Raw genomic sequence first — 17,622 nt, forward strand, 5'->3', positions numbered from 1 at the left:
CCTTTACCTTAGTGCAGTCGTCCTTCACTTACTTCATCCTTCCAATTTTGCTTTTAAATGTCCTTATTTCTTCTGAGAAATCCTCACTTCCTGTTCTTCTGTCTGTAACTCCACACAATAATGCAAGGCTTTCTCCCTGGTGTGGAGAAAGCCTCTTGAGGGGGTGAGCAGGAGGGTCAGGACGCCCACTAACACACAGCTCCTTTCCCTATCTGCAAAGTAGAGTGTCCTGACTTGCCTGCTCGCCCCCTTCCCCCTCAAGAGGCTTTCTCCACACCAGGGAGAAAGCCTCGCATTACGGTGTTGAGTTACAGACAGAAGAACAGGAAGTGAGTATTTCTCAGAAGAAATAAGGACATTTAAAAGCAAAATTGAAGGATGAGGTAAGTGAAGGAGGACTGCACTAAGGTAAAGGAAGCTATTTAGGGAAAACATTTTTTACCTTTACAACCCCTTTAAAACCAGACACTTTCAACCCCTTCCCACCCAGGCCGATTTTCAGCGCTGTCGCACTTTGAATGACAATTGCACGCTCATGCAATGCTGTACCCAAACAAAATATTTATCATTTTTTGGAGACAGATAGAGTCCTTCTGTTGGTGGTATTTAATCACCACTAAGTTTATTTTTTGCTAAATTAAAATGTTACCAAATTTTGTATAAGTAATTTTTCTCCTTCACTGATGTGCGCTAATGAGGCTGCATTGATGAGGAGGCACTGACAGGCATCACTGATGGGCACTGATTGGCATCACTGGTGAACACAGGCAGGTTTTGCTGATGGGGTGCACGAATAATCAATGCACAGATTTATAGTGCAGCCCCCTTGTCAGGAGAGCCACTTATTGGCGCTCCTCTACTGATGCACTGTCGGCCAGAGTAGAGGAATGGCGATAACCTGCACTTCCTATTTACACTGTGATCAGCTATGTACATTCATGTCATAGGCTCTTTACCGTGATAGGAGATGCGGTGTGTCCAAGCAACACAACGCTCCACCGATCGCCTCGTCCCATATGACGTCCAGTCAGAACAATGAAAATATGCCTCTAAATGTTCTAATGTGCATGGACACATAGCACGTCTTGACTCCTCTAATTACTGGGTATGAACCTCAGCCTGGACTATGACCAGGCCACAACCAGGGCCGAATTTCCCACAAGGCCACCGTGGCCAGGCCTCGGGGTGGCAGTAGGTGAAGGGGCGGTGCCGCTCCTGCGGCAAATTTTCGACTTTCGCGGCCACCCCCCCCCCCCGTACTAACATAGCCCCCCTTGTTAGTCAGTGTAACTATTTTTCGCCGCCGACCACCGGAGGTCCGCGGCCAGCGGAGATTATGTATCCGCCGGCAGCCATTTTCAAGAAGACCACATACTAGTTATAAACAAGAAGGGGCAGGGGCGGGCTGGGCCGGGATGCAAAGTTGACATTTCCCTCCAGGCCGTCCCAATTGATATGCAAAACGGCCGCGTTTGAACACAACAGTAGTAGGCGGCAGGCCACACAAAAGCCCTGTGATTGGCCGAACAGTGTCATGTGCGGCCGCACGCTGTGGAATTCTGGGACATGTAGTCATGATGTGAGGCTCGCATCATGACTACATGTCCCAGAATTCCACAGCGTACGGCCGTACATGACCCTGTTCAGCCAATCACAGGGCATTTGTGTTGCGAGCGCCATGCAAATGGATCGACGGAGCCAGGCCAGTCACGTGTGGATGCAGCCAAGCTCGGCTGGCCGTGACCACTTACTGGAGTCCCGCCTCTCTGCCTAGGGCACTGTGTATTTCTGAGGTCTCTGTTTCATCTACCCCCCCTCCCCGTTTCAGCCATGCTTCTCTGTCAAACCACCTCCTCTATGTCAACCTACCTCCCCTCTGTCAGCCCACCCCCCCTCTCAGCCCACCCATTCTCTGTCAGCCCACAGCCCAACCCCCTCTGTCAGCCCACCCCTCCTCTGTCAGCCCACCCCCCCCTCTGTCAGCTCCTCTGTCAGCCCACCCCCCCTCTGTCAGCCCACCCCCCCCCTCTGTCAGCCCACCCCCCCCTCTGTCAGCTCCTCTGTCAGCCCACCCCCCCTCTGTCAGCCCCCACCCCCTCTCAGCCCACTCCTCCTCTCTGTCAGCCCACCCCTCCTCTGCAGGGCCAATTGGGAGCGGGTGCACCGCGAGATGGAGCAGTGGGAGGGCGCCCAGGGTTTGTGTGCATTGGGCTGCCTCAGAGGGAAATGCCACCAGATTTCACAGAGCGGGGATCTCCCACTTACCTGGCGGCCACTGTCATACAAAGTCCCGCCTCCTATGATAGACAGCACACTGATGATGTCCATCATGGTAGCGGCCACGCTGGGTAAGTGGGAGATCTCCGCTCTGTGTAACCTGGCTGCTCTCCACTCTAATCCCCAGGCACTGGTGAGGCTGCACAGATGGGCACTAGTGAGGCTGCGCTGATGGGCACTGGTGAGGCTGCGCTGATGGGAACTGGTGAGGCTGCGCTGATGGGCACTGGGGATGGTGAGCTTATTCAGTGGTTCAAAGGGCCACTTGACTGGACTTGCCCCCCAGGCCTAAGGCTGCCAGCCCTCCCCTGTAAGGGAGCCTGCCGAGTGGCTACAATAGAAATGGAGCTGCGGCACCGCCCACCCCCTGCCCCTGCTCTGTCATCTGTGACTTGTTGTGGAAAGGGGTGGCGGGTGGGCGGTGCCGCCGCTCAATTTCTATTGTAGCCACTCGGCAAGCTTCCTTCTTGTTTATAAGTCGTCTGTGGTCTTCCGGAAAATGGTTGACTCTAATTTGTTCCCCCTTAGCCTTCCATAATATCGGCAGAGACACTGCTACTGCCTGCTGGGATATAGAAGGGCTCTAATGGGGGTGAGTGGGACACCTGAGAAATAAGGAAGCACTCCGCTGGCTGGGGACCGTGACACCTGAGATGTAAGGAAGCACTCCGCTGGCTGGGGACCGTGACACCTGAGATGTAAGGAAGCACTCCGCTGGGGACATTGACACCTGAGATGTAAGGAAGCACTCCGCTGGCTGGGGACAGTGATATCAGGGCTCCCACTCATTCTGCATAATGGTGAGTTGAACCATTTAATTTTATATTACATTGTAATAATAGAGGAGTCTGTGATGGGGGATCTTTTATGGGGGGCTTTGTGATGGATGACCTTATATGCGACATTAAAAGGACCCGGCCTTGGGGCGGCACAGGGAGTAAATCCGGGCCTGGCCACAAACCAAACACATTTTGCTCTGCCCCTCAGAGCTTAGTAATAGGGATGGGAAACCCAGGCATGAGGGGGAGTTTTTATACATCATTGGCTGTCACATTGGATCAAAAAAGTGATTATCAGTTGTGTGCAAGTCTGCTAGCCTGCTCTGTAGAGAACACAGCAGATGTTTAATCAGTGTAATCAGACTGCAGAAACCGGCAGGACTTGAAAACCATTAGTGCTTGAGATCTAAATATAAAAGTAAAGCAAAAATACAAAGAACCTCCCCCTAAAAAAAAAGCGGGATAAAAACCTTCTTTATTGTATTAGATCAGGGGTCTCCAAACTGCGGCCCGAGGGCCAGATGTGGCCCTTTGGTAGTCTTTATGCGGCCCTTGGAGCACTATTCCTTCCACTGCTATAAGGAACTATTACTCCCACTGACACCAACAATGGGGCATTATTTATTCTATGGATACCAATGATGGTATACTATTCCTCCACCTAATAGGGACACCACTCCTCCTATTGACCACCAACCCTGAGGCCATATTTATTCTCACCATGGGCCTGACATTTTCTGCCCCTGTTGGCCACAATCCGGCCCCCCTAAAGTTTGATGGAGAATAAACTGGCCCTTTGTTTGAAAAAGTTTGGAGACCCCTGTATTAGATCAAAGCAACTTGAATCAAAATCTGCAAGAACCTTTTCTGCAGTCTTATTACACTGATTAAACACCTGCTGTGTTCTCTGCAGAGAAGGATAGCAGACCTGCACATACCTAACCTTTTTTGATCTAATGTGACAGCCAATGATGCATAAAAACTCCCTTGCATGCTTGGAATCTCTATCCCCATGACTAAGCTTCAAGGGCGGACCAAAACACATTGATGGCGTGGCCTGGTTGGAGTCCAGGCTGAGGTTGCCACTAACACATTGATCAGAGGGATCATTCAGATGTGCGGCTATGGGAGACCTTTTTTCATACCCAATTATGTACAGATGCCCTTTGCTTTAGTAACTGTTACATTAATAGATTACACTTTTTAATTCTGCTCATTAACCACTTCAGCCATGGACGATTTGGCTGCCCAATGACCGGGTAATTTTTTTAAATTCGGCACTGCGTCGCTTTAACTGACAATTGCGCGGCCAAGACTACAAAGACTGGAAACCTCGGATTCAATAACAGTAAGAGATTTAACAAATGCTGCAGCAGCCAGAGAGCTCATTGTGGAAGCTTGACGTTGGCACATTTAAAATACTTTCTGGGTAGTAATCATAAAGGTAGTCTATGGTTTCTGTTTAAACTCACAAACTCAAAAGAATTCTATAAAACTATGTGCAAAATTTATCTAGAGATGTGTGATACTTTTTATGTATTTTACACTAAACCAATATGTTATGTTATTTTTTTTATAAATATAGTACTAACCTATTAAACTGACCTACAGATAAAATAAATACATAAGGCACCAACAAAAAGCATATCATAACTTTATCACTAAGCATTGAAAGCTTCAACGAGACTTCACCTCCTGTGCTGTGTCTCTGATGAACTCGCAGGATAAAGTTGGGGTTAAGTAAAATTTATCATCATCTCCATTTTCATTTTCCTTCTTAATGCAAGGCTTCTCTTGTTCCTCCATGCTTATAATGTCCACATCCACATCCACTTCTCTTTCCTTTTTAAGAACCTTTTCCAACTCCTCTATCTTATGACAGAGAGCCTCAGAAGAGGAATAAGAGGAAGGTAACGCTAGAAAATACACAATGTAAAAATAATTAAATTTGATATTTATACCCAGGAAACACAACATATTAGAGGTGACTGATTTTTGCAACTGTCTGGAGCACAACAATGATGGCTTTATATGCTGTATTAGGTACACCTATACATCTATGAGTGCTGCCATGTTTTGATAGTCACTATAGTACTGATGATCTTTGTTGTTTCACACAAATAGTGAGGTCAGTATGCAGTGAACACAAGTGCATTTACATGGGTGCACTGCAACAGCTACATGCAATATACAAGTATTTTATGTCAAACAACAGGTTGGAACTAAGTCACAACTGAAAAAGCAGTATTCAAGCTTGTTTTAGGATTCATATGCTCATTGACGTTGAAGTGATCAGAGCAGATATAAAGCCACCTGATCACTTTTACATAGTGAAATTATGCTGGCTATCCTACTTGTGCCCCATCCCCCCCAAGCATTCAGGACCACAAAAAAAAAGTATGTTAGGATGGCAAACCGTGAGAGAACTAATTTGTCAAGCTTCATAATTGCATGTGCCCTATGGCAACAAACTGATCCTCAAAAATTGTCCATTAGGAAAAACATTTACAGCTCATCAATTTAAAAAGTTACCAGTAAACGATGGCTATATTTTATATATATTACATTACATACATACACACAGTGCCTTGCGAAAGTATTCGGCCCCCTTGAACTTTGCGACCTTTTGCCACATTTCAGGCTTCAAAGATATAAAACTGTAATTTTTTTTGAAGAATCAACAACAAGTGGGACACAATCATGAAGTGGAACGAAATTTATTGGATATTTCAAAAAATTTTAACAAAAAAAAAATGAAAAATTGGGCGTGCAAAATTATTCAGCCCCCTTACTTTCAGTGCAGCAAACTCTCTCCAGAAGTTCAGTGAGGATCTCTGAATGATCCAATGTTGACCTAAATGTCTAATGATGATAAATAGAATCCACCTGTGTGTAATCAAGTCTCCGTATAAATGCACCTGCACTGTCATAGTCTCAGAGGTCTGTTTAAAGCGCAGAGAGCACCATAAAGAACAAGGAACACACCAGGCAGGTCCGAGATACTGTTGTGGACAAGTTTTAAAGCCGGATTTGGATACAAAAAGATTTCCCAAGCTTTAAACATCCCAAGGAGCACTGTGCAAGCGATAATATTGAAATGGAAGGAGTGTCAGACCACTGCAAATCTACGAAGACCTGGCCGTCCCTCTTAACTTTAAGCTCATACAAGGAGAAGACTGGTCAGAGATGCAGCCAAGAGGCCCATGATCACTCTGGATGAACTGCAGAGATCTACAGCTGAGGTGGGAGACTCTGTCCATAGGACAACAATCAGTCGTACACGGCACAAATTTGGCCTTTATGGAAGAGTGGCAAGAAGAAAGCCATTTCTTAAAGATATTCACAAAAAAGTGTCGTTTAAAGTTTGCCACAAGCCACCTGGGAGACACACCAAACATGTGGAAGAAGGTGCTCTGGTCAGATGAAACCAAAATCGAACTTTTTGGCAACAATGCAAAACGTTGTTTGGCGTAAAAGCAACAGAGCTCATCACCCTGAACACACCATCCCCACTGTCAAACATGGTGGTGGCAGCATCATGGTTTGGGCCTGCTTTTCTTCAGCAGGGACAGGGAAGATAGTTAAAATTGATGGGAAGATGGATGGAGCCAAATACAGGACCATTCTGGAAGAAAACCTGGAGTCTGCAAAAGACCCGAGACGGACGGAGATTTGTCTTCCAACAAGACAATGATCCAAAACATAAAGCAAAATCTACAATGGAATGGTTCACAAATAAACATATCCAGGTGTTAGAATGGCCAAGTCAAAGTCCAGACCCGAATCTAGAGGTCGACCGATATGGGTTTTTCTCTGGCCGATGCCGATATTTAGAAATCGCGGCGGCCGATAGCCGATTTATGATGCCGATTTTTTTGGGCCGATATGTTAAGCCGATTTTTCAGGCGCTTTTGGGCTAAACAGTAAAGTTAGCCCATATTTTTATTTTTTCGTCCAAAAGTTTTCATTACCTGTTTTTGTGTATTACATTTTATATATATATATATATATATATATATATATATATATATATATATATATATATATATATATATATATATATATATATATATATATATATATATATATATATATATTTTTTTTTTTTTTTTTTTTTTTTACACAAAAACAGGTAATGAAAACTTTTGGATGAAAAAAAAAAATATGGGCTAACTTTACTGTTTATTTTTTTTTTTGTTAAAGTATATTTTTTTTCCCAAAAAAATGTGTTTAAAAGACCGCTGCGCAAATACCGTGTAACATTAAATATTGCAGCAATCGCTATTTTATTTTCTAGGGTCTCTGCTAAAAAAAAATATATAATGTTTGGGGGTTCCAAGTAATTTTCTAGCAGAAAATACAGGATTTTTACTTGTAAGCATCAAGTGTCAAAAAAGATTTAGCCTTTAAATGGTTAAACTGAGAATTCTCCTACACGGAGTTCAGTTAATTGATAAGTAGCAACATTGTATATCTTTTCTAAAACTTGGCAGGCTGCCCAGGAGAGAGAGAGAGAAGTCTTCTACGGGAAGCTTCAGGCAACTTGCATTGACTTCTATTACAGAAGCTTTTTGCAAGTCGCGGTGCTGAAGTTTAAATCGGCATTTTTAAAGCACAAATCGGCCGATGCCGATTAATTTAAAAACGCCAAATATCGGCCGATATATCGGCCAACCGATATATCGGTCGACCTCTACCCGAATCCAATCGAGAATCTGTGGAAAGAACTGAAAACTGCTGTTCACAAACGCTCTCCATCCAACCTCACTGAGCTCGAGCGGTTTTGCAAGGAGGAATGGGCAAAAATGTCAGTCTCTCGATGTGCAAAACTGATAGACATACCCCAAGCGACTTACAGCTGTAATCGCAGCAAAAGGTGGCGCTACAAAGTATTAACTTAAGGGGGCTGAATAATTTTGCAAGCCCAATTTGTCAGTTTTTTATTTGTTAAAAAAGTTTGAAATATCCAATAAATTTCGTTCCACTTCATGATTGTGTCCCACTTGTTGTTGATTCTTCAAAAAAAAATTACAGTTTTATATCTTTATGTTTGAAGCCTGAAATGTGGCAAAAGGTTGCAAAGTTCAAGGGGGCCGAATACTTTCGAAAGGCACTGTATATACTATAAATTATATATTGGGGCAGATCCACAAAAGTATTACGCCGGCGTATCTCTTGATACGCCGCGTAATTTCAAATTTTGCGCGTCTTTGTGGCGTTTCCGTCGAATTTCGCATCGCGTATGCAAATTAGCTAGTTACGACGATCCACGAACGTACGTCCGGCCAGCGCATTTTTTTACGTCGTTTTTGTTCGGCTTTTTCCTGCGTATAGTTAAAGCTACTGTTATGAGGCGTACTCAATGTTAAGTATGGCCGTTCTTCCCGCGTAGAAATATGACATTTTTACGTTGTTTGCGTAAGTAGTTCGCGAATAGGCATTTGCGTAGAATGACGTCACCGTCGGAAGCATTGGCTTGTTCTGGGTTAATTTCGAGCATGCGCACTGTGATACCCCTATGGACGGCGCATGCGCAGTTAAAAAAAAATGTTGTTTACGTCGGGTCACAACGTATTTACATAAAACACGCCCCCATCACAGAGATTTGAATGGCGCGCCATTACGCCGCCAAAGATACACTACGCCGCCGCAACTTACGGCGCGGATTCTTTGTGGATTAAAAAAAAAAAGTACGTTACGGCAGCAGAGTGTATCTTAGATACGCTACGCCCGGCGCATAAATGCGCCAGTGTACGAGGATTTGCCCCATTATCTCTAAACGAGTGTTCATAAGTGGTCATCCAAAACCCTCTATTACTTGGAGGATATGTTTTATGCTTTTTGACCTAGCCACAGGTCGAAGCGCTGAGGTGAGAGGCCATCCATAGCCTTGGTGGAGGATATCCCTGTCACTGATCTTATGAAAGATTGCTGCACTATTCGTCACTATTGTTTTTTGGAGCACCTTTTACCACTTTGCACTTTATGGACTTATATTAATCGTTATTAATTCTGTTATAGATTTTATGTTTTTGCGCTGCACTATTTACTTCTTTAACCACTTGCCGACCGCGCCATAGCAAAAATACTGCTACAGCGCGGTCAAGTTACTGTGACAGGACGTCCCTGGGACGTCCTCGTGCACTTCCGCGTTTGCGCGTCCCCTGGGGCGCGCTCGCGTAAGTGTCCGTGCTCGCCGGGTCTAGAAGACCCGGCGCATCACGGATCACGGTAAATTGCCGCGAATCGCGGCTGTTTACCACGTGATCGCTCCGTCAAATGACGGAGCGATCACTTGTAAACAAACCGGCGTCATTTGATGACGCCGGTTCCTCCCTCTCCTCTCTGTACCGTTCGGTACAGTGCGAGAGGAGAGGAGGGGGGGGAGCGCGGGGTGTCAGCAGTGCTGTGGCTGGATCTGTGACAACTGCAGTCACAGATCCAGCCATCCCTCCCAGCTCAGCAATACTCTGCCATACCCCCCATACTTACTCTGCCATACCCCCCATACTTACTCTGCCATACCCCCCATACTTACTCTGCCATACCCCCCATACTTACTCTGCCATACCCCCCATACTTACTCTGCCATACCCCCCCATACATACTCTGCCATACCCCCCCATACATACTCTGCCATACCCCCCCATACATACTCTGCCATACCCCCCCATACATACTCTGCCATACCCCCCCATACATACTCTGCCATACCCCCCCATACATACTCTGCCATACCCCCCCATACTCTGCCATACCCCCCCATACTCTGCCATACCCCCCCATACTCTGCCATACCCCCCGATACTCTGCCATACCCCCCGATACTCTGCAATACCCCGATACTCTGCAATACCCCGATACTCTGCAATACCGCGATACTCTGCAATACCCTGCGCGATACTCTGCAATACCCAAATACTCTGCAATACCCCAATACCCCAATACTCTGCAATACCCCAATACTCTGCAATACCCCCAATACCCCAATACTCTGCAATACCCCAATACTCTGCAATACCCAAATACTCCGCAATACCCCAATACTCCGCAATACCCCAATACTCCGCAATACCCCAATACTCCGCAATACCCCAATACTCCGCAATACCCCAATACTCCGCAATACCCCAATACTCCGCAATACCCCAATACTCCGCAATACCCCAATACTCCGCAATACCCCAATACTCCGCATATATAATGTTTTGGGGTTCTATGTAATTTTCTAGCAAATAAATTGTGATTTTTCCATGTAGGAGAGAAATGTCAGAATTGGCCTGGGTGTTCCAGAACGCCTGTTGGCGCTCCCTGCATGTTGGGCCTCTGTATGTGGCCACGCCGTGTAAAAGTTGCACACATGGGGTATCGCCATACTCGGGAGGAATAGCAGAATGTGTTTTGGGGTGTTATTCGTGGTATGCATATGCTGTGTGTGAGAAATAACCTGCGAATATGACAGAAACAAGTTTTTTTTTAATTTTTTTACAGAATTTTCGGTCGTTTTTCTTTTATAGCGCAAAAAATAAAAAACCCAGAGGTGATCTAATACCACCAAAAGAAAGCTCTATTTGTGTGAAAAAAAGGACAACAATTTCAAATGGGTACAATGTTGTATGACGGAGTAATTGTCATTCAAATTGTGAGAGCACCGAAAGCTGAAAATTGGTCTGGTCAGGAAGGGGGTTTAAGTGCCCAGTGGTCAAGAGGTTAACATCCAAAACCCACACCTAAAGTGTGGAAAGAATCAAAGAAATCAAGTTACACGGCAATCAACTGTGGTGTTTAGCGTCTGAATTTACCGATCACCGTGTGAAACCGTTCTAGGAGCAGAGAGACAAGCAAGTGAGGGTGAGAGTTATAGGTTCAGTTCCGTGTTTGCCGTGATTTCTATATATCACATGCACCGCTGCTAGTCTCTTGCTTCTGAAAAAGGATTTTGTTTGAAGTGCCTTGCTTTTTTTTAGAAGGATGCGAGTACAATATTTGGAGATTTTATGTGTTTTTTTAATAAATGGTTTTATAGTACTTCACTATTGCAAGCACTTATTTATTCTTACATGTGGAGAACACTGGTTTTACTGAACACTGTTGGAATTGCCTAGGAGACCTTGGAGAGTTTTACTAAGCTTTAATGCCAAGCATGTCAATGCAAGGCACATTCTTGTGGTGAGTGCAAATCCTTAAGGGGGCAGAGTCACAGAAACACAATTGGTGTGGTGGAAGTATTATATCAAGTTTTTTTGGAAAAGATTGCATGTTTGTTTAAGTTTGAAGCACTTGGAAAAACACTACAATTTATGGACTTGATTTTTTTGATTCTTTCCACACTTTAGGTGTGGGTTTTGGACGACCACTTATGAACACTCGTTTAGAGATAATATATAATTTGTAGTATATATATTTTTTATATTTCCTTTTTATTCTCATGTTTAATAATTTGTTGACACTTTTTCACGTGGTGATTTAGTTTATATTATTTACATGTTTTAGATACGTTTATATGAATTATGAACACAGCGCTACAAATTTTTCATTTACATTTTTGCATACATAGCATACCTTTCAAGTAGCAGCTTGAGTATATATATTTGCATTTATTTTTCCTGTGCGCAGTGGTGGTTTGAGAAGGTAAAGGGGCGCGTATACTATCTTTAACCAGAGTTTCACAGAAAATATATCATGTTATGGTGGTTTTAAGTCATTTTATGGCACAAAATAAATTAAGATTTGTACATGTGCTTTAAAGCCGTGTACACACGAACAGTTTTTTTTTCATGCACGGGAAAAAAAAACGATCTACTGACCATGCAAGGTTATTTCAGCAATCTCCCCTGCTCATCTGTTGTGTTCTGACAGGGGGGCACTGACATTCGGCCCATGTGTATGGGGTTTTATGGTGAGCCTGTCCTAAGTATGTCCTCATTAACATACAATGTAAGAAGCCCAGTTTCTACACCTTTAACCTTTTGTAAGGACAGAGTGTTCAAATCTATTTACAAGTAATAATGAAGATCTGTCTGCACAGTACACAGGGTTAATTTTAGCAAACACAGGTGCCCATTCCCCTCGTAAACCTACAGAATTACCCCCTCTCCTTTGCTGTACGGTGCAGAATAAAGCACCTAAGCAAATGAGGACATGTAAATAATATATAATGTATAGTGTTATCCAAATTTAGAAATACACTTTAGCCACTTCAGCCCAGGAACGTTTTACCCTCTTAATGACCAGAGCATTTTTTGCGATTTGGCACTGCGTTGCTTTAACCGACGCTGTACCCAAACAAAATTGACACCCCCCCCACAAACAGAGCTTTCTTTTGGTGGTATTTGATCACCCCTGCGATTTAAAAATGTTTGCGCTATAATATATATTTATATTTATTTTACTTTTTGCTATAATAAAATATCCCAAAAACAAATTTCTTCATCAGTTTAGGCCGATATGTATTCTTCTACATATTAAATTTATGGCATTTTAATTACCCCCCCCCCCCCCCCCCCAGTAGTGGCGGTGATCTGCGACATTGCGGCAGACAGATCGGACACTTTTTTGGGACCACTGACATTTATACAGCAATCAGAGCTAAAAATAGGCACCGATTACTGTGTAAATGCCACTGGCAGGGAAGGGGTTAACATTAGAAGGCGATCAAGGGGTTAACTGTGAGGGGATGGGCTTACTGGGACAAGACAGAGATCACTGTTCCCGACCACTGGGAACAGTAGATCCCTGTCGTGTCACCTGTCAAAACAAGGAAATTCCTTTTTTACATAGGCTTCGCAGGCCGCCGGAGGACAGAGTCCTCCCGACCCACGGGCACGCTGCCGCAACTGAGCCTGCGTGAGCCGCCATACGCCTATTCGCGCAGGAGAGCCACAATGCTGATGACAGTCGGTCTTTAAGCGGTTAATGCAGACTTTAATTTTAAAACTTGAAGCCACAGACCCAATTTCCGACTTTTCTCTGTCATTCTAGACCTGCATACCCGTTTAGGGTCAGAAACTCTTAAAATAAGTGGGTCAAAACAACCAGGCAATTAGGAATTTTCATATCAGTAACCGTAAGCATTGGCCATGTAATGGAGGGATAAAGTGCCTTGTACTTACAAGCCTCGTTATCTATTCGAGTCAACACATCTTCGATAGATTCCCGATCATCATTTGAGCTCTCCGGATCAGGAGGAGTGTAACCATGAATGCGGCACCAGTGTACAATTTCTTTGGTTTTCAGTGGAGCAATAGTGCTAAATTTTGGCTGCTTTTCAATTATTTCTTGAAGCATATTTTTCATGGACATGGCTCTTTGCCACTAAAAAAATAAATAAAATGAATAAATAGAAAATAGTACATTAAATGGCAAACATACATCAACGGATATTCTGTGTCAGATTACTGCTAGGGGAAAAAACAGAAATACGGGAGATGACCCACACTGTATGTTATACTCATCTTCCCTTCACAGTGAGATTTTTCCATTTCCCTTAAAAAAGCAGTGCTGGGTGTTTGAGAGGCCTAAATGTTGTCATGTGGGGGCAGGAAGATATAGCTAGATTCAGGATGGTGAGCGCATAGTTGCGGCGGCGTATGGCATTTACGCTACGCCGCCGTAAGTTAGCGAAGCAAGTACATGATTCACAAAGTACTTGCCTGCTAAGTTACGGCGGCGTAGCGTAAATCGGGCGGGCGTAAGTGCGGCTAATTCAAATTCGGCTGAGGGGGCGTGTTTTATGTTAATGGACCTTGACCTGACGTGATTGACGCCGTCCGCCTACATATCCCAGTGTGCATTGCGGCAAAGTACGCCGCACGGTCCTATTGATTTCGACGTGGACGTAACTGACGTAAAACCCTATTCACGGACGACTTGCGCAAACAACGTAAAATTTTCAAATTTCGACGCGGGAACGGCGCCCATACTTGACATTACTATTCCAGCGATTTGATGGAATAACTTTAGGCCTGATAATGCGTTACGTAAACGGCGTATCTGTACTGCGTCGGGCGGGCGTACGTTCGTGAATAGGCGTATCTAGTGATTTACATATTCTACGCCGACCGCAATGGAAGCGCCACCTAGCGGTCAGCCTAAAAATTACACTTTAGGATACGACAGTGTAAGACACTTACACCGCTCGTATCCAAGCCTAGACGCAAATTCAGACTTAGACTGGCGTATCTACTGATACGCCAGCCTAAGTCTCTCTGAATCTAGCTAATAGTCTTTAGTCCTGTATAGATAAGCCAGTATAGATAAGCCAGTATGTGGGCCTTTATCACAATTTTGATTTATAGGGTTTTATGCCCTTGAACAAGTGATATAGACAAAAGATTACTACAAATAGAAACAATGGATATCCTGGCTTAAAAGGGTGGTTCCCCCTAAAACAAATTTCTAACAATACATTCGGAAGACTGCTTACACTGCGGGTAGGCTGGCTTTTTTTTTTTCATACATACCTCAATATCGCCGTTTCATCCCTCGACTTCCGGGTATGAGTCTTGTGGCGGTGGGCGTTCCTAGTTGATTGACGTTCCTCCGACCGACGCATACTTGACGTCACGACTTTCCGAAAGAAGCCGAACGTCGCTGCGCAGGCGCCGTATAGAGCCGACTCTATACGGCGCCTGCGCAATGACGTTCGGCTTCTGTCGGAAAGTCGTGATGCGCAGTATGCGCCGGTCGGAGGAACGTCAATCAACTAGGTCCAGCAAGACTCATACCCGGAAGCCGAGGGATGAAACGGCGATATCGAGGTATGTACGGAAAAAAAAAAGCCAGCCTACCCGCAGTGTAAGCAGTCTTTTCGAATGTATTGTTAGAAATTTGTTTTAGGGGGAACCACCCCTTTAAATGAATAAATCAGTTACAAGCCATTTTTCACGTTTACAAAAGCTTTATTTGGAAGATAATGACAAGACAGAGTAATTTCGCTTACAGTATACAAGCCATTTTTATAGATACTGATGTAGGGCTGTACCTTGCCTTCACCCGGTCAGAACTCTCCAATACATGTGCAGTTTCCTCATCAAACAAAATGATGGTGTGTATATCATGTATTGTATGTACATTCAATTATCAGTGTATAGGAATGATTATTATCTTGTTTTGCTTTATTATAGCTATTTCTGTAATCATATGTTCATATTCTTTATATGCATTTTTTTGTGCATGGCCTTCCTCTGTCGGATACTTGTGACATTTGCCACTATTTCTAATTTTTCTTTCACTGCCTCAGCAGGGCCAGAATCGGAGCGAGCACCTTGGTGAAAACCCGTGGTGCCGAGGCCAGGCCGAACGGGAGGGCCACAAATTGAAAGTGGTCCTCTCCGACCGCAAAGTGCAGAAATCTCTGTTTTGCGCATATGGGGATATGCAGGTACGCGTCCATGATATCCAAGGATTCTAGGAAATCCCCTTGATGGAGCGCTGCTATTACTGAGCGAATCGATTCCATCCTGAATTTTTGCACTTTGACAAAACAATTGAGGGCCTTGAGGTCCAGGATTGGACGGACCCCTTCCTTCTTGGGGACTACAAACAGATTGGAGTAAAACCCCTGAAACCGTTCCGTTGAGGGAACCGGCACAACCAACCCCCTGACCAGCAGATCCTGGACAGCCCCTGACAGATCCTTCCAGCGATCCGGAGGAAGCCGGAGGTTGGAGGGAAAAAACCTGTTTGGTGGGCAAGAGAGAAACTCTATCTTGTACCCCGAGGAAACTACTTTGCAAACCCAACGGTCGGAAAGAAGAGACCTCCACTGAGCCGCCCACACGAGATGCGGGCGGGGGCAGACCTTCATGCAGAGGCAGGCTTGTCCGCAGGCTTGTGGTACCTGGGGCGCTTTAGCTCCCTGAAAACGTTTTCCTGCCGCACTTGGCGGGCGAAAAAAACCCGCTTGGGGGTAGTAAAGGAGGGCCCTTGCTTACGGCGAGGCTCCTTACCCTTTCCAGATTGTGGGAGCAGAGTGCTCTTACCGCCTGTGGCATCCTTTATGATGTCATCCAGGGACGCCCCAAAAAGCCGTTCACCAAGGCCTTTTTAGAAGACTGGTCCGCAGACCAACACTTCAGCCACACGAGGCGGCGTAGCACCACCGCGGAGGCCCTGGAGAGCAAGAGGAGCGTATCCAGGGGCGACTCACAGACAAACTTTAGGCCCTGCACCAACTGTTTGGCCAGGTCCACACAGAGCTCAGAAGCATTCTGCGCCTCCAGCTCTTGCAGCAAGGACTTTGCCCGTTCGGCAAGTGTCTGCGACACCAGAGCCCCGGCCAAAAGCGGGCCACAGCCTCAGTTCTCCCATCTGCGGGATCCTTAAAAGCGGGAGTCCCTTCCACAGGTAACGTGGTAGCCTTGTTCAGTCTGGACACAGGGGGGGTCCACTGACGGAGGAGAGACCTACTTTTTTTAAAAGTCCTCCTCCAAAGGATAACGGTATTTTGGAACAGCAAAAACTTTCTGTGGCCGATCCCATTCCTTGCACAACAATTTGTCCAGATATGGAACACAAGGAAACACTTTTGCGGTGCGGGGTGGCTTGCGGAAACCCAAAAGGGACCGCCATGTCTGATGCCTCCGCCAAATCCTCAAGTTTTAGAGTATCCCGCATCGCAGTGATAAGAGCTCCAACAAATTCCTTATCATGCGCTGACCCTGAAGCAGAGTCATCCTCACTGTCCGTGTGGGCTAAGCCTGCATCATCTGATATGACGGAACCATGGCCAGACGCAGGAGCAGGGCCTGATTCCGTGTTGGAGACATCCCCAGAAGAAGGCGTAAGGAGGGGGTGCTTTTTACCCCCCTTCTGGCCACTCGCCGCTTCAATCCTGGCAACAAACGCCTCAAGGACTGCCGTCATAGCATCCACCGAGGTCACAGAAACAGGGGCACTAAGGTTTAACTCGGGCATGCTTGGGGTAGAAGCCTCCGGTTCGGACGCCATGCTGACCCACCATATATGCCGCCCTTGTACTGCAAGGCAGGACCCACAGGCCACCCTCCCGGCAGCAACAGAGAGCAGGGGACCCCCCAGGGGACTCACCACCCGACCAGGCTGTATGTGCTGCTGAGAACCCCGCCCGTGCTGTGCCGTCCCTCAGGAAGAGTGCTGAGAGCTCTTTGGTGCCGTTATTCTGGTCATTAGAGGCCAAAACTTTTCCAAGATGGCCGCCGACATGCAGAAAAAACAGCATGCGGGCTACAAGAAAATGGCCGCCGAGTCAATAGAGGCGCGTCACCGGCAAGATGGCGGCCATACACGTGTTTTAAAAAATACAGTGACAAACACAGCAGAACACAGTAAAGGCACCAGGCCCTCCCCCCAGCACACACGGCACCATACAAGACAGGAAAATAGCACCCCACAGCAGTGCAGCCCCCCGATAGTAACGGAGCCCCCCAGGGACCCCCCACCTCATGGCCGCCACCCAGAAAGCGGGGAAGGAGGGAGAGGAAGGGAGAGAGGAAAGCAGGGCGGACCCTCAGTCGACCTCCCCAGGAACGCACCAGCCGAACCACCATGCCAAGGCAAGGGGATACTACTTACCCGTCCTGCGACC

At 45.7% G+C, this 17,622-nt stretch overlaps 1 protein-coding gene across 7 annotated transcripts in view; it reads right to left on the reverse strand.

Moving 5' to 3' along the window:
- YEATS2 (YEATS domain containing 2) overlaps positions 1-17,622 on the reverse strand; it is a 110,724-nt gene that overhangs the window by 3,974 nt on the left and 89,128 nt on the right. For all 7 annotated transcript variants that reach the window (XM_040348969.1, XM_040348970.1, XM_040348971.1 and 4 more), the window contains 2 exons: positions 13,169-13,370; positions 4,749-4,972 (listed from right to left, as the gene is read on the reverse strand). In XM_040348969.1, coding sequence (XP_040204903.1) covers positions 4,749-4,972; positions 13,169-13,370 — 426 coding nt within the window. The remainder of the gene's footprint in view (positions 1-4,748; positions 4,973-13,168; positions 13,371-17,622) is intronic.

Source organism: Rana temporaria, chromosome 4 (assembly GCF_905171775.1).
Source record: "Rana temporaria chromosome 4, aRanTem1.1, whole genome shotgun sequence".
NCBI classification, from domain to species: Eukaryota; Metazoa; Chordata; class Amphibia; order Anura; family Ranidae; genus Rana; species Rana temporaria.